We start from the raw sequence: 24,062 nt of genomic DNA, 5'->3' as shown, positions 1-24,062 counted from the left end.
TAGTAGAAGATCTGGCTCTTCAGAGACAAGTTATTTTGGTCTCGCAGATGGTTCCCTGGAAAAGATGGTCCTGAGATAACTTGCGTTATTGCCCGTGAATGGAGAGAGGTACAGGAGAGGGCAGGATTATGAGGGGAAAGCATTCCATTTTAGAATGGAGAATCAGGAATAGGAATTCTAGGAGCATTTGTGTATGGGAAAGAGGTAGAACACCAGGACGGATTCTAGGAGTAGGACATCCGATGGCAGGAAGATGGCCTCAGGATTTGGGTCTGGAGGAAGACAGCTGACTAGCTGTTCTTGGGGAGAAAAAGATGAAACATCCCGTTGGCAACAAGCTATCAAGTATAGCTTTTTTCCCCCCTGGCTGCATCCACTGCATATGGAAGTTCCTGGGCTAGAGACTGAATTGGCTGCAGCTATGATCTGTGCCACAGCTGTGGCAGCGCCAGATCCCTTCACCACTGCACCAGCCCAGGGATCAAACTCGTGCCTCTGCAGCAATCCGAGCCATGTAGTCGGATTCTTAATCCACTGTACCCTAGTGAGAACCCCAAGTGTAGTGATTTTAAGTGAGGAAGTAACCGTTCATTGCCCCTCAGCCTTGCTTATCAGTCCTGTCTCTACCCTGCCTCAGTTTAGTATGAATTTTTCCTGTTTTCTAAGCCAATTTTAAAAGTCTGTTTCACATTTTTTATCCTTTTCTCTTAGCCATAAGAGAGCAGGGATAGGAGTTCCTGTCGTGGCTCAGTGGTTAACGAATCTGACTAGGAACCATGAGGTTGCGGGTTCGATCCTTTGCCTTGTTCAGTGGGTTAAGGATCTGGCATTGCCGTGAGCTGTGGTGTAGGTCGAAGATGCGGCTCGGATCCCACGTTGCTGTGGCTCTGGTGAGGGCCGGCGGCTATGACTTCAATTCGACCCCTAGTCTGGGAACCTCCATATGCTGCAAGAGCGGCCCAAGAAATGGTAAAAAGACAAAAAAAAAGAAAAGAGGAAAGAGAGCAGGGATAGTGCGAGGGTTGGGGATCAGGGGAGGGAGGATTTGCAAGAAATTAATGTAGGATGGGCAGGAGTAGGAGCAGGACAAGGCTGGTGTGGCTGCGGATGCCAGGAAGTGGGTGGGGTGTAAAGTGGACCTTTGAGCAAGCACTCTGGTTAAGGTGACAGCTTACATGGATTGTAAACCTCATGAGAATGGGAAGCACCCCTCTCCTTTGATCCACCCCTCTCACCCCTCATCCCCATAAGACCCCTCTTACAGATCTTATGATGTGGGCAAACTGGCATTGCTCCCACTTGGAGTACTGCAGCTTGAGGCCAGAGCAATGAGGACCCCAAGGTAGACACTCTCGGCACTAAAAAGGCTTTCCAATGGGAGACTTCACCCAGTCCCCAGTCTCCCTGCTCTTCTGGCAAACTCAGCACACAAATCTGTTCTCGGCCTTGTTTTTAATGAGGTGATGTCACAAAAGATGGCATTTCAAACACTTAGCACAGAGCCTGGCGCATAGAAAGTGCTTCTCTATTTGTGCCATCTGTGGGTAGGTAATACTGGCAAACTGCCCTTCTTCTAAGCACCTGTTACTGAGGTCAATGTAAGACCATGCTGGCAGGAACTAGGGGGAGCAGTCTGCTGTTGATTGGCAGGCAGGATGGATGACTTCTTCCTTGTAATCATGTTTCAAAAAGTAGATCAGGGGCTGTTACTGCAGGCTCTTATGAAGTCACTGCAAGGATGACCAAGTATATATACTTTCACATTAATACATCCACCCCCCACCCCCACACTCTTGAGACCAGAGCAGGAGCTCCTACTGTGGCACAGAGAGTTAAGGATCCGGCATTGCTGCAGCAATGGCGTAGGCTGCAGCTGCAGCTCAGATTCCATCGCCAGCCCAGGAATTTGCATATGCCTCGGGTGCGGCCGTTAAAAAATAAGAAGAAACCAGTGTAGGTGTTCCCATTGTGGCTCGGTAGTAACGAACCTGATTAGCATCCATGAGAATGTGGGTTTGATCCCCGGCCTCAGTCAGTGGGTTCAGTATCTGGCATTGCCATGAGCTGTGGTATAGGTCACAGACTCGGCTCCATCCCATGTCTGTGGCTGTGGCATCCACAGCCTGATCCCTAACCTGGGAGCTTCCATATGCTGCAGGTGCAGCCCTTTAAAAAAAAGAAAGAAAGAAAAAAGAAAGAAACCAGAGCATATTCCAACTGGCTTTTATGTCAAAGGGAGACTAATGCTGAGGGCAGTAAAGACCCCTGCCCCCTCAATCCAGACGGGTATGAAGGAGACCTCGGAGATGTGGACTGACCCTGAGCAATAGCCACACACCCCTGTAGCTGAGTTAGTACATGAGACCAGCAGAAAGGCTCCGGGGTGGAGAATCAGTACTGCCTTCAAGCAATATGAGAAAGCCTGGCAGAGGCAGACCAAAAGCAGCCAACCCGCCATCCATGGGGACAAAGCCCGATACCACCAGAGACCAGAAGAAGTGTTAAAACAGCACTAAGCTGTTCATTTTTTCCCAGAAAAAGCCATCAGAAATCACTGAACCATAGAATTTTTACTGTAGTAATGAAAGGACTTACAGAGCTTTAACATAATAGGAAATTTGAAGTTTTAGATCTAAACCATCTTAAGGAGAGTTTACTGTTTGTTATTTACATCACCAACTGATACAGTTTTGGGAAGTGCAGTCACCACCACCGCTTTAAGATGTAATTTTTGTGTTTCACCCGTGTTTGAAACAACTGTAAAAAGGTCTTACAGCAGAAATTGACGAAACATTGTAAATCAACTATAATTTCTTTGGGGGGGGGTCTTTTGTCTTAGGGTCGCTCATGCGGCATATGGAGGTTCCCCTGCTAGGGGTCCAGTTGGAACCTTTGCTGCTGGCCTTCACCAGAGCCACATCAACGCAGGATCTGAGCCGAGTCTGCAAACTACACCATAGCTGAAGGCAACACCAGATCTTTTACCCACTGAGCAAGGCCAGGAATCGAACCTGCGTCCTCATGGTTGCTAGACGGGTTCACTAACTGCCAAGCCACAACGGGAACTCGGTAAATCAACTATCATTTTAAAAACTTAGAAAAAAGTTCTTAATGTGTGTTACAGGAAACCAGCTTTCAAATTTATTAGCACTACTTTAGATGTCAGAGTTGAAGAGCAAGATGAATTAAAGCAAGAGCGCATTTATTAGAAATGTTTTCACCTTCCATCTGGCTTGCTAGCACTTCTGATGAAAACCTGACTTTCGGAGTTCTCTTCGCGGCTCAGAGGTTAACGAGGATGCGGTTTTGACCCCTGGCCTCGCTCAGGGGGTTAAGGCTCTGGCGTCGCCCTGCGCAGTGATGCAGGTCGAAAATGCGGCTCCGATCCAGCGTTTCTGTGCCAGGAGCTGCAGCTCCAATTTGACCCCTCAGCCTGGGAACTTCTATATGCCGCCTGTGGGGCCCTAAAAAGACAAAAAACAAAAACAAAACAAAAAAACCCAAAACCAAAAACTAAACCCGAAAACTGGGTGTGATCCTCCAGAGGAGGAGCTGCACCTCAGAGGGTGACACTGCTCCCTAGAGGATTTCTCCCTCTCTTGGGAGAGGGCCCAGCTTAAGTCTGGGAATCTCTAGTAGTCTTCAGGAATGATTTCGAGAACCCCAAACCAGTACTCTCTCAGGCCGAGTCTGCGGTAGCCTTCCAGCATGCGGTGTCCAGCGCCCGTCCCGCTTGGCCCCAACGACGACGCCGGCTCTCTAGCCAGCCCAGGAGGAGCGTCCCAACAAACCTTACCACGTCCGCCCCGGCGCTAGCACCTTGGAGTCTCCCCTGCGGGCTTTTCGCACCCTGGGGCCCCGCCCTCTCCCAGGCCCCGCCCTCCGCCCCGCCCCGCCCTATCCTCCTCCCGCCCGCGGGCGGGCTCTCAGTGACCAGCCCCAGGCTCCCTGCCGCCCCGCGCATGCTTTCCCTCTGCTTCCTCCCGGGCGGTCTCCGGCGGCGCAAAGGCACCCCGAAACTTCCCGGTCCCTCAGGTGCGCAGGCGGGGCCGACTGCCGAGGCAGAGCTGGGAGGGGGGGGGTGGGCATGGGGCAAGGCCGTCGTCGGGGTGGGAGAGGCCTGAAGTGGGGAAGGCGCCTGCTCAGTTTCGATTTGGTTAGCTCTCTAGCTGCAGGTTGGAGAATGGACGGGGAGAGGACCGAAGGGGAGGGCAGGGAAGCTAGAGGGACAGGCGCAGTTGTCCAGAGAGTGTCAGCAGCCTGGTCCAGGAAAGAGCAGTGGGGAGGGAGACCTGGAGATGAGGTGTGCCCCAGGGGGAGCCGACAGAACTTTACGTGGGTCCAGCCCAAAGTCTAACATCTTGGACGACCTCCAAGGGCGTTGATAATCTGGCCCTGATTTGTCTTCCCGCCTCTTCTCTGCCAGCTGCCCTTAGAGCAGCCATCCAGGGGCCGTGCAGCTTCCCAGGGAGATGCACTTTCAGGCTCCCCTTCGTCTCCACTGCCTTTCTCCTTCCTAAACCAAATGTAAGACCCCCTCCCCTCAGCTCAGAAGTCACGTTTCCCCCTCTCAGATACTTCCCCTACCATCCGAGCAAGCACTCTCAGCTTAGCTCTTACGCATCCCCTGGTAGTTCGTTCCTATTCCTGTTCTTTGTGATTCAGGTCTAGATGCCCAGCACCACACTATGCCTAGCAACCTGAAACGTGCAGAATCAGTGAATACTTTTGAAGAGTGTGACCGCTGGTCGTTTATTCTGGGAACTTAACGACCCCTGGGGGAAGAACAGACGTTTAAAGCAGTGAACTAGGGGGCTGTTCAGAGTGCTTATCTGACAACCCCTCAACTGCTTCCACAGTCCATCCTACTCTAAGCTTGACAGGTGTCTCAACAAATGCTTACTTATGAGTAACAAAAATGTTAAGACAATAAGATATAAAATTGAATTTACAATTTACCTATTTAAAAAATACATGAAATATACTGAGAGAGATTATCATTGGTTGATAGATTTGGGGTGCTTTTAATCTTTTTTTATAAATCTGCTATAAACAGTATATGTTATTTACATATCAAGGAGGAAAACAAACAAATCAGATGGTAACCATTGAAAACCAAATTTGTCCTTTTCTTTTTTGGGCTGCACCCGTGGTATATGGATGTTCCCAGGCTAGGGGTCCAATCAGAGCTGTAGCCACTGGCCTATGCCACAGCCACAGCAACGCGAGATCCAAGCCGTCTATGCCACCTAAACCACAGCTCCCAGAAACACCAGATCCTTAACCCATTGAGGGAGCCCAGGGATCAAACCCACGTCTTCATGGATGCTAATTGGGTTCATTAACTGTTAAGCCACGACAGGAACTCCCTGTCTTTATTTTCTTAATAATTAGTCAGGCTTCTTTGTTATATGCTTTGAATTCATTTAGACTTTAATACTTTTCCCATATCCATTCTACCTTACATAATCTGGGACAATAGTTCCTCATTATTCGAATCCTTGTCTATAATAGAAAAAATATGGAATAACGAATATATTTATACATTTAAAAAACCATAAATTTATTACTTTCAAGTTGTATATTTTATAAACAATATAAATTGGCATTGATATGCAAAGTGAGGTCAGCTGATAAAAACAATGACAGTTCACAACAGGTCTAATTCATATATCATCACATAACTTCAGAGACCTTTAAACACAAAAGCTAGGTGCTAGAACCAGAAGTTGAAGGCATATTGAAGGAATCCTTAATATTATGAGGTCTAGGTTTCAAAAAGCAACTAATTCTAGAATGGATTCTACTCTGGAACTGTTTCTTGATTATTTCTTGTTGCATCTCTTTCAGTGTAAAATGGAACCTTTGAAACTCAGGTGTGGCATCAACAAAGTCCAGAAGGTCGTCCACACTCTTTCTCACAGCAGATAACTTAAGTTCCGCAGTCTGCTCCTCAGCGCAGCCTTTCTGAACAACTTCCTTTGTACTTCCTCCTTTTGTTTTGAGGGCACTACCCTCTTCTTCTTCATCCCCAGTTAACCACACCCTGTTCTCATGCAGCTTGGGTTCCAACTCCTCACATTTCTCAAGAATCTCTCTATAATCTCCATCTTCTAATCCTTGAAGCTCATATTCCGGTTCCTTTTTATAAAGAAGATTTTCCCATGCACTTGCTATGGTTATTTGTTTTACTTCATCCCAACTCTTACCCCAGTTGAAAACTGCACTCTTGATGTTGTAGATTTTAATCTTAGAAACTCCCTTTTCTCCCTTCTCTTGCTCATCATCACTCTCTTCAAAAATTACAAGACTCTCCTCAAGTTGCTTCCACCTGTAGAGTCGTTTGCAGCTCAAGATCACACCCTGATTCATTGGTTGAATCAAGGTTGAAGTGTTATTGGGAAAGAACATGCATTTTATTCGACCATCCTCAGTGGTTAGTGATTCAGCGGAAGGGTGAACTGGGGAACTGTCCAGAAGTAACAGCGCCCTGACGTCCTCCTCATGGAATCTTAGAACATTAAGTTGAAAGTGCTTGACCTCAGGAACAAAGTTTTGAAAAAACCATTCTGAAAACAATTCTCTGGTGAACCAAACATCTTTACTAGGTTTGTATATCACAGGTAATGAACATGTGTCCTCTTTTACACTTTTAGGCAGCTTTGATTTTCCAATAATAACTGACTTTAACTTATGAGTTCCATCTGCATTTGCACATAAAAGCGCAGACAACCGTTCTTTGTTTATTTTTCTCCCTGGCAGGCAGATATCTTTTCTGCTTGCCTGAGTATTTTCTGGCATTGACTTCCAAAAGAGGTCAGTCTCATCCCCACTGTACAGCTGAGCAAGGCACAGTTTCTCCTCTTTGATAAGCATGGACAGATTTTGTCGAAATGGCTCAACATTTTCTGAAGCTGAATTTAGGACTTGTTCCCCACATGCTTTTCCGTTCCCAATTGCATGCCTGTTTCGAAATCTAAAAAGCCAACCAGTGCTGGCTTTGAAGTCTGTTCTCCCAAAACACTGCGCGAATCTCTCTGCAGCAGCCTGAAGTTCCACGCCTCTGACAGGGACACCAGCCGAGCGTTTCTGTTGGTACCACATGTAGACGGCATCATCCACGTCGCCGTATTTGGCTCCGGTGGTCCTCTTTCTCTTCTCAGCCCCTACTAATGGCATGTCCTGCTTCAGCACGAAGTCCAAAATCAACTTCTTATTCTTTTTAATGTCATAAAATGTTGATTTACTGATTCCAAATTCATCCATGACACTTTTAAGAGATCGCCCAGCTTCAATCCTACTTAGAACCTTCATTTTCTCCTCCAAGTTCAAAGTTGTATATTTCCCTCTCTTGTTCATACTGAATTTGGTCTCAAACAATCAACACGGATAAAAAGGGAAAAGCCTTACAGAATTGGAAAAAAAAGTTAAAAGCAAAGCAAACTCCTGCGCCTGAAACTAGCACAGAGCCCCAAAAGGCACAGGCATTTTAGAGGGATGGGCTGAAAGGGATAAGGGCTCATGACAGAAGTGCTAGTCCGGCGGTAAATGTCTTAGGAACTCAGAAAGTAGCCACTGCCAAAGTCCTGTCCAGCAGTTTCTCCTGCAAGATGTGGATGGTCAGTCTTCAGAACCCCCTTCTGAACAGGTCTTCTCTCCCTTGGCAGATACAGTAGCACCAGTCAGGAATAACAGACACGCTTGCACACTCTCCATAAATACAGGAAAGACACAAAAGGAAGACAGACACAAAAGTGAGATGTGTTCACAAGAAGAACAGACTCAGGTAAGATAAATCTCAATAACAACAACTGGTGCTTCGGAAGGGAGTGTGAAAGCCTCGAAGGCCAGGCCAGAATAGGACTGTGTAACAGAGATGCGGTGTGGTTTTTCCTCTTGCAAAACCACCTGTCTTTACCTCATTGCCAGAAAAGAAAATGGTGCTCAGATTGCTCTGCACAGAGTGGTCTCGGTCGGGAGAGCCGGAACTCAGGGTGTGTCGTCTCTCTAGGTGAAGAAGAAAGGTAGCTGGTTCTGGGGTCCGTACGAATGAAATCCAGCTTTTACTGCATTTAATACAGCATTCTCAAAGGCAAAGCCGTATTGGGTTTCTTATGTTGACCGAGGTAAACCTGTAAATAAGTAAATAATGTCTTTCTTACTGGCACTTTTCACTCTCAGATCTTCTTCCTGGCGTTTTCTCAAAGGTTGTTTTTCACTGAAACTTTTTCATATTCAGGACATTACTGTTTCAGAATCATGGCACTTCTTAGAAATGAGTCCAGAAATTTTATGAAAGTGTTACAGTAGTTAAAAAATTATTAAAAAGATCTGTCTTTGCGATTGTTTTCCTAAATTTACATTTACTGTTAAATAATGTACTTTTTTCTTGGGTGGGGGGCAAATTTGCAGCATATGGAAGTTTTCAGGCCAAGGATCTCATCAGAGCCGCAGCCTCCGGCCTATGCTACAGCCATGACCACGCCAGATCCAAGCTGCATCTTCAGCCTACACTGCAACTTGTGGCACCACTGGATCCTTAACCCACTGAGCCAGGCCAGGGATGGAACCTGCATCCTCACAGACACTAGGTCGGGTTCCTAAGCCGCTGAGCCACAACTGGAACTCCAGTAACGTACTTTTTATATTCGAGACTTTATATGATTTCTCTTCGGTATAGACTGTACTTAATTTGATGAAGACAATTTTCCCACTGCTTGAAGAAGCTGAAAGGGTTTCTCTGCTGGTGTTTCCGATCGTGTGTTTCCCAGAAATCCTTCTGTTCGCACACTCTTCTGTAGCTCTGCACCTTCAGATGCTTCTCGTAGACTTCGTGGTGCTGCCCGGTGCCATTCTGTGTCTTTAAAAATGTTCTACTCTAGATGAATTTCATGGTTCTCACTCCAGATACACACCCTCATGGGAAGTAACAAAAACTGCCACTTTTATCCATTCCAGGTGCTAGGAAGAAAGAAAAGTATGTCAAAGAAATGAGAAAAATGATTGTTATTTCAGTTATTTTTCCTCTTTTAGGGCAGAGCCTGACTGACTTTCATTCCTTTCAGAATTCTCAAAAGCCTCCCCTCCAGAAACCCAGAAGAGTCCAGACCATCAGCTTTCCTCTGACATTTGTTGCGAGGCATGTGCGCTGGTTTATACAGTACTAAGAGGATCCTGAAGGAGTATGATGGTTACTAGGGTGTGGAGCCAATGACAGCCTGAGTAAGATCAAGCAGCCTCCTAAAAGAGGCAGCCCTGACCAAGGCAATTACTATTGTAAATGGAAAAGGAAGAGGAAAGGAAGTTTGTTAGGCAACAGCAGCACCATTATATTGAGACAATCACCCAGCAAAATCATTCCGCCCACTCAGTTGCGTGGTTTCTCAGAATAAACTGCGTGTTTTTGCTTGCTTTTTTTTTTTTTAACTCAATGAATTTTATTCCATTTATAGTTGTACAGGGATCATCACAACCCAGTTTTATAGCAGTTCCATTCCAAACCCTCAGCCCATCCCCCCGCCCCACCTCCGGTCTCCTTTTGCACGTGTTTGCTTTCACTGCTTCCCAGCTATACAATCACCATCTCTCAAACTGCCCCAGCAGGGGAAAGTGCAATCAAAATGAAAGACTCCAGGAGTTCCAGCTGTGGTGCAGTGGGTTGAGAATCCAACTGCAGTGGTTTGGGTTGCTGCAGAGGGAAGGCTTTTAATCCCTGGCACAGCACAGGGGGTTAAAGGATCTAGCGTTGCTGCAGCTGCGGTTTGGATTCAGTCCCAGTCCCCAGTCCCCAGGGGCTTTTGTGGACTCCACAGTAAAGGTAAGCAACTCTGGCAGCTTTTTTTTTTTTTTTTTTTTTTTTGACTTTTTTAAGGCCGAACCCAGGGCAATGGAAGTTTCCAGGCTAGGGGTCAAATCAGAGCTACAGCTGCTGGCCTACACCACAGCCAGAGCAACCCCAGGTCAGAGCCGAATCTGTGACCTACCCCACAGCTCAGGGCAACGCCGGATCCTTAACCCATTGAGCAAGGCCAGGGATCGAACCTGTGTTCTGATGGATCCTAGTCAGGTTCCTTACCCCTGAGCCACGATGGGCACTCCCTGGCAGCAAACTTTGAACAACACCACTCATCAGTGGCTCTCACTCACAGTTCACTATTTTGTGCCTTGCCTCCTCTTCTTGGTTTCAAGGAGTCTCTTTTCCCACTTTTTTCTCCCCTTTTTTCCAAGCAGCTCCCTGGCTACATTATAAATCAGGCCTGCCAGTGACACCTGGGACACAACTGGTAGAACTTCATTTATTCGATTTAACAAGTTCCAACCATATGCTCCGACTTAGGCCAGAAGAAGATCTCAATGCTAAGAACATGACTGTCCCCTGGTCCTGAGAGACTGGAAACAATAGTTACTTTTGAAGAAACTAAGTCCCCACAGTGAGATGCTAAGGAAATGAACCTACTTTGAAACATATTCAAGGGACACAGGCAGATGCTTATTATTATCGACTCTGTGTTTTTTTGGTTTTGTTTTGTGTTGTTTTTTTGGCCATACCTGCAGCATATGGAAGTTCCCAGACGAGGGTCTGAATTGGAGCTGCAGCTGCCGGCTTACACCACAGCCATGGTAATGTGGGATCCAAGCCACGTCTGTGACCTACACCACAGCTCATGGCAATGCCAGGTCCTTAACCCACTGAGAGAGGCCAGGAATTGAACCCTCGTCCTCATGGTTACTATGTGGGTTTCTCAACTGCCGAGTCACAGGGGGAACGCCTTATTATCGCCTCTGTTTAATCCTTTTCTTTCATTCAAAAAGGATCAAGATCTCTGCCTCAGAGGAGTATAACATGAGTCTATCCAAAAGCTAAAATAGAATAATAACCTGGTAGTGGTCTCCTATTTTTTTCCCGCCTTAAACTTAGCTCCAGATAAACTGCTTTGGAAAGAAGCTCCCCCCCAAACCTTCAAACGATGCTCCTTATTTCATTTACTTTATTACATGCAATCTCTTCATCCCCATTCAAAGCACTCCATAATATGACCAGATGATCTTATCTTGTAACTCTCTAAATGTAGCTCAGTTACATTTAGTAAAAAAGTACTATGAATTTTCGCACACCCACATCTCTGCAGCTCTCAAGGCTGTGCTCTTCCCTTTCCCTTTGCGCAACTGGATGTGCCCCCACCCACTGCTGTAGGCAAAACCCTCAAGGTTCTTTATAATTTTCCCTAATGTTCATTCCCTTGGAATTCCCACAGCATTCAGCTTCGGGCTCACCCTTTTCTACCTTGCCTCACTGAAATTGGCTCTATCCTGTTGCCAGATGCCTTTTGTCCTGTGAACCCTGTAACAATGGCTACACATAGATTTAATGAGTAATTCCTTGACTAGTACAGGCTGACACTATGAAAAGAGTGACAGCTGGAAGAACACAAACAACCTGAAACACTCAGATTCTTCTAACTCTGATTTAGTAAATATTTCAGGAATGCCTGTCTTACCCAGGCGACTCTGCCAGACGTTGCAGGAACAGGATGAAAAGAAAGATCCCATCTTCTAGGAAGCATGCTGCGGTGGAAAAGCAGAAGATAGGATAAATAGGACCTAAATTCCACTGGAAGACCTACCAGTGGTGAATTATATGACTCTGAGCTCTCGATTTCTCTGTGAAGGAGAACTGTAAATGGGACTTATTTCACAGGTTAAAACCTCAATTTAAAAAAAAAAAAAAATCGTTGTGAGCATGCATGTCCCAGCCACGGCTACAAACCCTCAGGGGCCGCCGACGCTGGCCCGGACAAAACGGCCTCTTAATCCAGGAGGCTGCGACGAGCCCCGGGTCGACCGCTCCGGCACGGCCGGTTGAGCCCCGGAAAGGACAGGGCCCTGCGCAAAGAAGGGGATGGCGACTCTCAAGGCCGAGGTCCCGGTTACCAGGCTCCGCCCGCAGCCCGGATGCGACACTAGGACGACCGGGATGCAAGAGCCTGACAGAGCTGGGGGCGAGACGGCGCCACACACGCGCAGAGCCGCGCGCAGCGCCCTCCAGGCTGGGCGGGTCTGCAGACTCGGTGGCAATAACTGGTCCACGCCGCCTGGGCTGAGCCCGGGCCGGAGACTGACGGTCCCGCGGGGCCCCGAACCGCGGCGCTGCCCGACCCGGCCGGGCTGCGGCGGCCCCTCCCCGGAAGTGCGCTGCTTCTGCTTCCGGTCGAAGCGCGGGTCTTAGACCGCGACGCGGGAAGCACCTCAGGTTGGTTGGAGGGGCCGGGTGAGCCGGAGTGGTTCCCGGACCCGCGCCCCCGAGCCCTCGGACTAAGCTGGGCGGCCTCTGAGGGGCGCCGGGCGGAGAACTGTCCTTACGACAGTGGCCGGAAGGGCAGCGTTTTGCGACGGAGCCCGAAGAGAGAACGGCCTCCGCGAAGCCAGGCCGTCCGAGGTAACCGAGAAGCGGCTTCCCCTTCGGCGCCGGGGCCCCGACAGACGCCGGGGGCGCTTGCGGGCGGCCGGGCCGTGTCGGGCGAGTCCGCCGTCAGGCTCCGGAGGCGGCTCTTTCCTCCCTTGGCGCGTTTGGCGCCCAGGGCCGCGCGCGGTGGGACCCCGCACAGACACGCCCGCGGCCGCCGTGCTCCCGGGCGCGCCGTGGCGGTCCCGGCCCGGGCGGTAGGGACCACGTTGCCGCCTCTGCCGGCGTTTGTTCTGCTGCCTGACGGTGCCGCGGGAGGACTGGGCAGTCCAGCCTCGGAGAGATGGGCTTCTGCTGGTGCGGGAGCGTGGGAATTGTCCCCGCGCCTCCCGAGCCGGGTGGGCAGCGAGGAGCCGCCCATTTGTGAATACCGTGCATCCTGCACAGAATTTCGGTGCGGTTTGTGCCGGAACAGCTCGGAGAAAGTGCGGCTCACGAGGCTTCTCCGCCTTGCTTAGAGGTCTCAGGGACCTTTGAAGGAAGGTAATCACGACCAACTCATATGCTCTCTTCTTGTTGCCCCATGACGTTTGGATGAACACTTTGTGAACAAAGGTCAGCTGTAGTTTTTCCTCGGTCAGTTAAAGAGAAATTTAAAATACAGGTATTAGGAGTTCCCTGGTGGCCTAGCAGGTTGAGAATCTGTCCTATTCTGGAAGGTGTTTTGTGGCGCAGGTCCCAACTGGGTTCCACCTCTGGCCGGGGAACCTCCACAGGCAGTGGGCGCTGCCCCCCCCCATCACCACCAAAAAAGAATACGAAGAATCTGGCATTGTCACTGCAGCTACTTAGTTGGCTGCTGTGGCACTGGGGTGGATCCCTGGCCTGGGAACTTCTGCACGTGTGCGTGTGGCCCAAAAAAAAAAAATCACAAAACCTGGAAAAAATAAAACAAATAAATTTTATGCCCAGTGCTTTTTGCTTTTGACTTATGGAAGTTCCCAGGCTAGGGGTGGAATAGGAGGTGCAGCTGCCGGCCTTTGTCATAGCAAGGCTGGATCTGAGCCTCCTCTGTGACCTACAGCACAGCTCACTGCAATGCGATCCTTAACGCACTCAGCGAGGCCAGGTGTTGAACCTGCATCTTGATGTATACTAGTCAGGTTTGTTTCTTCTGAGCCACAAAGGGAACTCCTTCTGCTCCGTGCTCTTGATGTGTTTTGTAAGGAAAGGCCAAGAGGAGCATTAAGCAACTAGTTACCTAATTGGGAGGTGTTGGAGTTCCCCTCGTGGCACAGTGGTTAACGAATCTGACTAGGAACCATGAGGTCGCGGGTTTGATCTCTGGCCCCGCCCAGTGAGTTAAGGATCACTGGCGTTGCCGTCAGCTGTGGTGTTGGTCACAGACGCGGCTCGGATCCTGAGTTGCTGTGGCTCTGGCGCAGGCCGGCGGCTATAGCTCTGACTAGTCTCCTAGCCTGGGACCCTCCATATGCTGCGGGAGCATATGGCAAAAAAAGACAAAAAAAATTGGAAGATGTCTTTTGAGAAGAGTAAGTTTCCATTTGTCCCAATTACTTTCCTTCTACTCTGCTCGCAGTGTTTCACCTCTCCTGCCGGTATTCATGCAATGGAAAGGAATGCCTCAAATGTTCCAGGAAGTGAAGGCTTCCATCTTTTCAAGAGGTTGAGGAGTCGTAGATGCTGTACCCTCATATTAAACACAAAAGGCTAGGGCAACATGTTGAAATTTATGAGAAACTCAGATTATTCTCCTGATCTTTCCTCGAGTTGGAGAGGATCAAACACGAATTGGATTAATTAAATCTTTGGCTACTTCCCCAAGCTCCTTGAAGCCAGTAGTTTTTAATTTTCTCACCCACCCACCACTTCTGATTTTTTTTTTTTTTTAAGCAAAGTCACTTATTGTCATTTGTCTTCAGTTAGCTGTGCTGTATTCAGTTGAATAATGGAAAGAAAAGGTGAGCAACAAGGGCCTGGCAGTTGATTTGTAAAGTTCAATTTTCTCTCAGATAAGTAGCAAGTAGTAAAGTTCATGTGACTTTCCTATTGACCTGTGCTTTTTTCTCCCCTTAATAACTTAGGAAGAAGACCCTTTAACTGATTTTGTTCCAGACTCGACTGGCTCTCCGTTGTCAGTAGTGCTGCTGTTGCGGCATCCAACTCAGGAGCACAGTCATTCCTAGAAAAGCATGATGACTGTAGACCTGAAGGTGGCGGAGCACTTGAGCCCTCAAACCAGGCCTCTGTGGGAGAGCAAGGAACCTGTGACAGCGAGCGCCAGTCAGCATAAGAACTATGCCCCACAGCCAGCCAGTCTCAGTCCTGAGAAGTCTCACCAGCACTTCCGGAGTTTCCTCTATCATGAGGCAGCTGGACCCCGTGAGGCTGTTGTCCAGCTTCAGGAATTATGCCGCCAATGGCTGAGGCCAGAGATTCATTCAAAAGAGCAGATCTTGGAGCTGCTGGTGCTAGAGCAGTTTCTGACCATTCTGCCCAGGGACACCCAGACCCAGATAAAGAAGCACCATCTACAGAGCATCGAGGAGGCTGTGGTCCTGGTGGAACGCTTGCAGGGGGACTCTAGTCAAAGGCAGAATGGGGTGAGAAGAAAGGTTCCTGATGTGTACCATGAGATGGGGTGAAGGAGGGTATGTGGGGCCTGGGGCCGTTAATTGAGAAAGAAGATGAGCTAGGTGGCCTTTGTGTTGTTCCTTCAGGTAAAGCAGCTACAGCAGGAGCTGAAAGCACAGCCCCGCAGCCACCGTCAGTCCCCAGGTTTCAGAGATCCTGGCAGAGACTCCCCAGGCCTTCGGGGAGGAGTGGCCTTTTGTTCTCTTGGCAGCGAGGGTGTGTGGAGGGTAACGCCCCTGGCCTGACTTGGTCAAGGAGGAGGTGGGCCTCGGGTTCTCAGAAACAGACAGAAGGCACCAAGGAGGGGCGAGAAGGGGGCAGAGCCGAGAAAGGAGGGCCCCTTAGAGACCAAAGGAGAGTGAGGACGGTAAAGAGAAGGAGAAACCGACCACCAGGGCCAGGGCCAGACCGAGCCGGTGAGGAAGTGAGAAAGCGGTGAGGAAGTGAGAAAGCGGAATGCAGACAGACTCGTAAATGGGAAGATCTGGAGCCCAGCAGAGCAGCTGAGAGGAGAAAGGCCCCGAGGGATGGCGTCCCCCGTGCCCTGCGTCCATGGTGGATCCCGGGCTCTGCTCTGAAGGTTGCAGGGCGTGCCCTTGGGCAGATGGCAGCACGCCCACTGGCCTCAGGCCTGCGGCGAATGCGAATGCCCGTGCGGGGCGGGGGACGGGTTTTGTGTCAGCATCATGTGGGGGAGGTTTGATCCCCCCTTGTCCTCCGCTTCCTCCCCACTTTGTGGGAGCCCCTTCCCTGGCCACGTGGAGAAGCTGGTTGACAGGACAAGGCGTAAATGCATGTGTGTCATCCTTTGAGGAAACAGGAAACAAGACCAGGATCCGAGTTGAGAGAGAAAGTGTGTGAAGGCAGCCTGTGGTCTGAGGTGGGCTGTGTGCAGGGGGTGGGGGTGCTGCCAGGGAGGGCTGGCGTGGGCCCAGCTTGGTTCCTCTTAGCCCAGTTTGCTGGACGCTGCGGGTAGGTCTTTGTGGGAAACGGGCGGCCCGGGATCTCTGTGTCTTTTTGTTACTCCCTTGAGTGTCTTCCGCTTCCCACGGTCTGGACTGTGTGCTTTTTCCTCCCTCTCGCCCCCGTCCCCACGCCCAGGGTACGTTCCGGGGCTGATGAGAGCGGGACTTATTTCTAGGTTGCAGTCCATGAGCTGGCAGAGGCGGCCATGCTCTTGGGAGAAACAGCAGAGGCCTCGGGCTTCAGGCCGAAGCCAGCAGAGTCCCAGCCAGTGGGAATGTCCCCGGAGGAAGAATTTGGGGGTGTACAGCAGGGCCTACAGGAACCGCTGAGCGGGAGCAGGCCCACAGAGACGGAGCCCGTGTGTGAGAGTGGTAAGCAGCGTCCTGTCCTTTTCCTTCTCCTGGGTCTGCGGCAGGAATTTGTTAAAGCAGGATGTCATGAGCAGTTTTTGTTTGCCTTTTTATGGCCACAGCAGTGGCATATGGATGTTCCCAGGCCAGGGATTGAATCTGAGCTGCACCTGCAACCTGAGCCATAGCTGCGGCTATACCAGATCCTTTAACCCACTGTTCTGGGCTGGGAATTGAACCCGCACCTCTGCAGCAACCTGAGCCACTGTTGTTGGATTCTTAACCCACTGTGCCACGGTGGGAATTCCTGTTGTGAGCATTTTTTGGCCTACCTTATGGATCTGCTAATATGGAACCAAACGCAGCCCCCTTAGCTATTAGGTTGCCTCCCAGGTGGCAGTAGACGAGTCCAGGTGTGGGGGAAGCTGCGGGTTGGCCTAAGGCACAGAAATCTCCAAACCACAGTACCTGGTAGTGACACCAGGAGCTCAGTTTTTCAGAAAAATAGAGGGTCGAGCCCACCTCATCCTCATAAAATACAGAAAGAATTGAGATCAGAAATGGCTTGTGAGTGGCAGAATGTGCAAACAGTTATGTACAGGAAAATAATAAAAAATGATTAAAAAAAAAAACCCAACTACATTTCTTACTGTACCCTGAAGTCCATGAGCAGTTAATTGTCAAATTTTTGTTGTTCTTTTCTTTTTTTTGGCCAGCCCAAGGCACATGGAGTTCCAGGCCAGCAATCAGACCTTCACTGCAGTCGAGACAAACCACAGCTTTGACAACACCAGATCCTTAACCCACTGTCCCAAGCTGGGGATCGAACCTATGTCCCAGTGTTCCCAAGATACCACCAATCCTATTGGCCACAGCGGGAACTCCATTTTCAAGTATGTTTATGCTTTGCCTATCTGTGAACAATTTGTGTCCGGAGAGGAAGATAAAAAGGGTTTTTCCTCGGCAGTTTAGAAATGAGCCTAGGGTGTTCAGAAACAAGTGAGAGAAACTTTCTGTGGCTTTTTTCACCTACAGCAGTGCCTGCTCACCAGATCCTAGCCTTTCCTGAACAGACAAACAGCAGAGACTGGACAGTGGCACCTGAGCTCTTCTTGCCCGAGGCCCAGGTGAGCTGTGCTCTGCAGCTCTTTGGGGCTGCCTTTCCCTGCTGCCCCGACCTACACGTCCAGCAGGTCCTTAAAGGTGGAGGTCGAGATGTTCCCCAGGACTTGGGGCACTTGTTTGCTGATCTCCTGCCTCCTTCCTTTCTGCCCTCTCACTTTAAACAAAAAGAAAAAGAAACTGCTTTTAGTTGTTCAGTACCTAGCCTACCATTCAGCTCATGAGTCAGAGGGGTGGGCTATCTCTGTAGAGGCAAATATTGAGCTGAAGCCCATTCTCTTCTTTAGAGCTTGTTGACATTTGAAGAAGTAGCCATATATTTTTCCCAGGAGGAATGGGAGCTACTGGATCCCACTCAGAAGGCCCTCTACAATGATGTAATGCACGAAAACTATGAGACTGTCATCTCTGTAGGTAAAGACCCTCCCCTTCCCTTTGCATGGGAGTCGAGTGATGTGTCATGTTGTTGACATGCTGAGAACACACCCCTGCGAGACAGACTCTGTTCTAGTAACTGATTGGTTCTCAGCCCAAAGGTGTGGGCAGGAAAAAGTTCATCCATGGAAGTTCCCTTTGTGGCTCAGTGGTAACGAACCTGACTAGTATCCATGAAGATGTGGATTTGATCCCTGGCCTCGCTCAGTGGGTTAAGGATCGGGCATTGCTGTGAACAGTGGTATGGGTTGCAGACTCTGTTTCGAGCCCGTGTTGCTGTGGCTGTGGCACAGGCCTGCAACTGTAGCTCCGCCATATGCCACAGGTTCAGCCCTAAGAGAAAAAAAGGCAGGTGTATCCAGGTCACCAGGGAGCTTTTCCAAGTGCACATGCTCATTCCTTATCCTGAATCGCAGTCCTTCCTTCCCTCTTGGCCTCCACATTACTCTTCCCTTCTCTGTCGCATCTCCGCAGTGGAATCCACCAGTCATGCAGTTTTTTAGGCAGAGTGCTTGTGGTCACCCTCTACACCCTTCTCGTCATACCCCACTAGTACTAATGCGTCCCTGGTCCTCTTGGCTCCACTCTCACTATGTAGCCCAAGTCTAACCGAGTCTCAGCTTCCTGGGCCAGCATTGTGGTACGTCAGTGGCATCTCTAACAAGGTCCACCTCAGTACTTTCTGCCTGACACCCCCTGTCACCACTCCTGCCCTTCTATAGTGCGTTTCATATACAAGAGCCACTTTCTTAAAAAGTTGATGATAGCAGGACATTTCTTTGCATCAAAACCTTTCTGTGTCTTTTCACACATTTAAAAGAAATCCAGGCTCCTTACTGAGGCACCCAGTACCTTCCAAGTTCTGGCCCCTCCTCACCTCCCTGCCTCCATCTCCTGCCACCTCTGCCTGTCACAGTTCTCTTTAGCCACACTTATCCTCTTGCTATTTTCTGAACTCACCAAACTCATTTCAGACTTTGCATTTCCTCTGCCTGGCATGCTGCACTCTGAGTACTGCATTTTTTAACACCTCTAGTTTTTTTTTCCTATTCAGAAGAATTCACATCATGAAAGGAAAAGAAAAATATTTCCTTTTATTGACTTTATTCATTAAAACTGAAGAGAGTCATAGTTCCCATTGTGGCTCAGAGGTGACGAACCCGACTAGTATCCATGAGGATGCAGGTTTGATACCTAGCCTCGTTCAGTGGGTTAAGGATCCACTGTTGCTGTGAGCTGTGGTGTAGGCTGCAGATGCAGCTCGGATCCCACATTACTGTGGCGGTGGTATGGGCCGGCAGCTTTGATTTAGCCCCAAGCCTGGGAATTTACATAGGCTGCACCTATGGCCGTAAAAAGCAAAAAACAAACAAACCGAAGAGAATCAACAAAGGAACCTCACAAGCTGGTAGATGGTTGATTCTTGTTTAAAATGATAAAGCCATTTCTAGGTACCGTGTAAAACTTGTAAAGGTGTTCCATCTCTACTGAAGCAGTCAGGATCTTCTCTGTTTTGGAAATGAGCCTAGTATGTTCACAGACAGAAGGGAGCGATATTTCCTTTGGCTCTTACACCCACAGCAGTGCCTGCTCACCAGATCCTAGCCTTTCCTGAACAGACAAACAGCAGAGACTGGACAGTGGCACCTGAGCTCGTCTTGCCCGAGGCCCAGGTGAGCTGTGCTTTGCAGCTCTTTGGGGCTGCCTTTCCCTGCTGCCCCATGACCCACACGTTCCAGCAGGCGCTCAGAGGCATAGGTCCGGACTTTGGGCATCTAGTTGCTGAACCATTGCTTACTTCCTTTCTGCCTTCTCACTTTTAAAACCTCATGTGCTATTAGTTCTTTAGTGACTGGCTTACCATGCAGTTCATGGCTCAGAAGGTTGGGCTGCTTTTGAAGTGGCAAGTATTGAGCTGAAGCCCATTCTCTTCTTTAGAGCTTGTTGACATTTGAAGAAGTGGCCATGTATTTTTCCCAGGAGGAATGGGAGCTACTGGATCCCACTCAGAAGGCCCTCTACAATGATGTAATGCACGAAAACTATGAGACTGTCATCTCTGTAGGTAAAGACCCTCCCCTTCCCTTTGCATGGGAGTCGAGTGATGTGTCATGTTGTTGACATGCTGGGAACACACCCCATTGAGACAGGCTCTGTTCTAGTAGCTGATTGGTTCTCAGCCAGATGGTGTGGGCAAGGAAAAAGTGTATCCAGGTCACCAGGGAGCTTTTTCCATGTGCACATTCTTCAGCCTATATAGAATTCGTGATCTCTTCCTTCCCCCCGATTTGCCCTTAACGTCTTTCTCATCTCTGTAAAAGGCATCTCAATTCACACTGTTGCCCAGAGCAAGAAACAGAGAGTCAGTCTTTGCCTTGATCTTGCCATAAAGCCTCACTATGTTTAACACATCACTCCTGGCTCCACCTTCACTGAGTAGAGTAGCCTGAATCGGAACATGTCTCAGCATCTTGGCCTTAGAGCATCCTGTTCTCAGCCAGTGTTATTTCTGTCGAGGTTCACCTTAGTACCGTCTAAGTGGCACTTGCTGCCACGACTCTTGCCCTCCCACAGCGTTTTTTTCTGTAAGGCAGCCAGAGTCTTTTAAAGGTCTGATCAGATCACATTTTCCTGTTTTAAAACCTTGTGATGACTTCTCATCACGTTCAAGGTAAAAATCCAAATTCCTTCCCAAGGCTCCCAGGACCCTCAGATCTGGCCCCTCCTCATCTCCCTGCAGGTGTCTCCTGCCACTCGTGCCCTTGCTCTGTCCCCTTTATTCACACTGGTCATCTTGCTGTTTCATAAACTCGATGCACACATGTCTTCTTTCCCCCTCCCCATGCCTCACACATTTCTGCCACATGGCCAAGTCCTCACATTAGAGTCCCGCTCAAATATCACTTCTCAAAGAGGCTTTTCACACAGCCTTATCTAAAATAGCCTCACACAAGCAGAATCTTAAATGCTCTCTGGCCCTGCTTTAGTTGTCTTCAAACCATCGATCACTTCCTGACATTTTGTTTGTTGTTGATTGATGTTTGGTTCTCTCACTCTGCACCAGAAGATAAGCTCCCAACCCACTGACCTTTGGTTCTCTCACTCTGCACCAGAAGATAAACTCCCAACACACTGACCTTCACATTGGCCCCCCTAGATCAGGGGACTTGGCTTGTTCACCACTGTATCCCTAGCACATCGAGAGAGCCATGCACCCAGTAGCCTCTCAGTGCAGATTTATTGAATGACCGAGTGGTGACTATTTCCATCCTTGGCAATATGACTTAGAGAAAGTCCACAAAGCAATTCTGGTCTGTGTCTTCCAGCTGAATGTGAACCAGTGAGCTATGGGAGTGGTAGAAATCCCTCCTAGTCCAGTGTCTGGTGCCTGAGAGCTCAACTGAAAGCCAAACTCAAAATTGCTGTAATACAACAGGATTCACTTGCGCATGTGAGGCCCAACCCACTGACCTTCACATTGGCCCCCCTAGATCTGGTCTTGGCCAGTACGAGTCCTCCTAGAGACCTAGAAGGAGCAGCGTGTACTTTCTGCTGCCTCTGGGATTTGGTTGCACTTAGTAGCATAGAGGGGATTCTTGGTAGCAGGCGATGGGGAAGTTGCACTGGATTCCCATACTCTATCCTTTTCATTTGTCCAGCTTAGGTGTATTTCTCAGTCTCTTCTTTGCATGTCCCCACAAAAACATAGTAGTATAAGCCTGATACCAGATAAGAGTCTATCCATTTAAGCGTTTTGCATTCCAGCCTGCTAAAGTGTCCTTTGCTCTTCCTGAAATAGTCGGAATTAGTGGATCATTGTTAAATTACCAGTCCTTGACCTCAGTTTTTTATTTCACAGCATTGTTTGTGTTCCCCAAACCTAATGTGATCGCCTGTCTAGAGCAAGGTGAAGAGCCATGGGTTCAAAGATCCCTGGAGTTCAAGGACAGTTCTGAAGAGCTACCTGCTGGTAAGTACACCAAGGGGAAGAAGGGAAATGCATCGTGATAGGAACCTTTCCAAGGGCTTAAAGTTATCATTCTGTTTATCTGTTTTCTTTTTTTTTTTTTTTTTTTTTTTTTTTTTTGGCTTTTTGCCATTTCTTTGGGCCGCTCCTGTGGCATATGGAGGTTCCCAGGCTAGGGGTCGAATCGGAGCTGTAGCTGCCAGCCTACGCCAGAGCCACAGCAATGCAGGATCCGAGCTGTGTCTGCGACCTACACCACAGCTCACGGCAACGCCAGATCCTTAACCCACTGAGCAAGGGCAGGGATCGAACCTGCAACCTCATGGTTCCTAGGCAGATTCGTTAACCACTGTGCCACAACGGGAACTCCTTATCTGTTTTCTTATAAATTTGTGTTCTACCAGTTTTTTCGTCATCATCATGGCTTTCTTGCTCTGCTGTATAGTTAGCTGTGTCTTATGTTTATTCCAGCAGGGCTAAAGCTCAAAAAGGACACTGAAAATCATCAGCCTGTATGTCTTTCTGACTTAGAAATACAAGCATCAGTAGCGATAGCATCCAGAAAGGCCAAGTTGAAAGTTCCCCAGAAAACAGTGACCAAAGAAAATCATGGTGATATGCACAGGGTGGGGAAATGGAACCGAGATTTTCCAGTGAAGAAGAAAAAGAAACTTTCAACCTGGAAACAAGAGCTGCTGAAACTTATGGATCGTCACAAAAAGGAACGTGCAGGGGAGAAGGCTTTTAAATGCCAGGAATGTGGGAAAAGCTTCAGAGTTAGCTCTGACCTTATTAAACACCAAAGAATTCACACCGAAGAAAAACCGTATAAATGTCAGCAGTGTGATAAGAGGTTTAGATGGAGTTCAGATCTTAATAAGCACCTAACAACACACCAAGGAATAAAACCATATAAGTGCTCATGGTGTGGGAAATGCTTCAGTCAAAATACCAATCTTCACACACACCAGAGAACTCACACTGGAGAGAAGCCCTTTACATGTCACGAATGTGGGAAGAAATTCAGTCAAAATTCGCATCTTATTAAACACCGGAGAACCCACACGGGTGAGCAGCCTTATAGCTGTAGCACGTGCAGGAGAAATTTCAGCAGGCGCTCAAGCCTTCTTAGACACCAGAAACTCCACCAGTAAAGGAGAGCTTTTTCAGGATCCTCAGTCTGAAGAAATTCACCAAGTGGAGCTTGACCCTAAAGTTACGAAAAATACAAAATTATAAAGTGTGAAGAATTTTTCAACATTGTAGTTTTTCATCAGGAAACTTTGGTGATACAAACAAGTTTCACAGAAGGGATCCAGGTTGACACTGCAAGAGATGCGTTAGTAGTTGCACTACTTGGTGATTTTACTGAAAACTTTCAGCGAATTCTGTAGCAAGAGAAGTGTTCTAAGAACATTCTGAGTAAACAAAAAGGCTGTTTAGGAATTATATTTGACCGAGTCACAAATTCAGCTTCCAGAGGTACATGTGGCCATGAATTGGTCTTCTCTGGTCACAGAGGTTAAAGATTGTTGGTTTGCATTGGTCTCCCCAGCCTCGCTCAAACATGTATGATAGAAACATTTGTATCATGGTCTTCACAAACAAAAAGCAATAATGTACATGCGTAATTGCATAGTATTGTCTTCCAAGTTAAATAATTTCAGTAATCTCTCGACACAGAAATGAATTCTAGTGAAAAATTTTCAAAGAACCAAGTTGGATTTTCTTACTTTCATCATTGGATGCGGTTCACAAATTTGGACTTGATTTGAGTTCTTCACCTTTTTAACAAATTCAGCTCTTGAATGCTAACACTTTCTACTGTGACGAAATCATATTTACTTCTACAGGGAGTCTACCAGTTGAAACATTCACTCTTTTTTGCGTCTGGTGGTGGGTGGAAAAAGAACACCTCTAAGAAGGAGATTCTTATGGACACAGGTTAGAATCGTTAGCCATGTAAAGAAGAATTTTCTGCAGTGAGAGAAACTAGACAGCTTATGTATCAGTGTCAATAGGATGAAACAGCCATAAAAGTGAGCACTTTTCTGAGACCTCAGTGGAAATTAATGGGAATTCAAAATCAGCTTCTCAGGTTTTTGTCTGTTTGCATTTTAACTTGGCTTTTGTTTGTTATTACGACCATGGGCAGAGTTCTGAG

At 48.3% G+C, this 24,062-nt stretch overlaps 1 protein-coding gene and 2 long non-coding RNA genes across 29 annotated transcripts; 2 read left to right on the top strand and 1 right to left on the bottom strand.

Annotated features, from left to right (window-relative positions):
* Positions 1–5,538: 5,538 nt before the first annotated feature.
* On the bottom strand, positions 5,539–12,183 carry LOC146404587 (uncharacterized). Its single transcript, XR_014840953.1, has 3 exons — positions 11,768–12,183; positions 11,499–11,565; positions 5,539–8,961 (listed from the first exon to the last, which is right to left on the bottom strand). It is a non-coding gene; the product is annotated as an uncharacterized LOC146404587 (long non-coding RNA).
* LOC110260094 (uncharacterized) lies at positions 6,469–9,411 on the top strand. Its single transcript, XR_014840954.1, has 3 exons — positions 6,469–6,608; positions 7,668–7,786; positions 9,066–9,411. It is a non-coding gene; the product is annotated as an uncharacterized LOC110260094 (long non-coding RNA).
* A 24-nt stretch (positions 12,184–12,207) lies between the features above and the next one.
* On the top strand, positions 12,208–23,987 carry LOC100517149 (zinc finger protein 75A). 27 transcript variants are annotated; one of them, NM_001445087.1, is given in 9 exon segments: positions 12,208–12,436; positions 14,509–15,027; positions 16,200–16,395; positions 17,410–17,501; positions 17,784–17,910; positions 19,513–19,604; positions 19,870–19,996; positions 21,791–21,901; positions 22,370–23,987. In NM_001445087.1, coding segments are annotated over 8 exon segments (1,839 nt in total). In that variant the 5' UTR covers positions 12,208–12,436; positions 14,509–14,616; the 3' UTR covers positions 23,053–23,987.
* The last annotated feature ends 75 nt before the right edge of the window (positions 23,988–24,062 follow it).

Source organism: Sus scrofa, chromosome 3, assembly GCF_054392235.1.
Source record: "Sus scrofa isolate SSC_HxYL_T2T_F1_AM1 chromosome 3, Sscrofa_HxYL_maternal_Yorkshire_Landrace_v2.0, whole genome shotgun sequence".
Taxonomy (NCBI): Eukaryota; Metazoa; Chordata; class Mammalia; order Artiodactyla; family Suidae; genus Sus; species Sus scrofa.
Note: the sequence above shows the minus strand (reverse complement) of the source record. Positions and strands in the feature narration are given on the sequence as shown.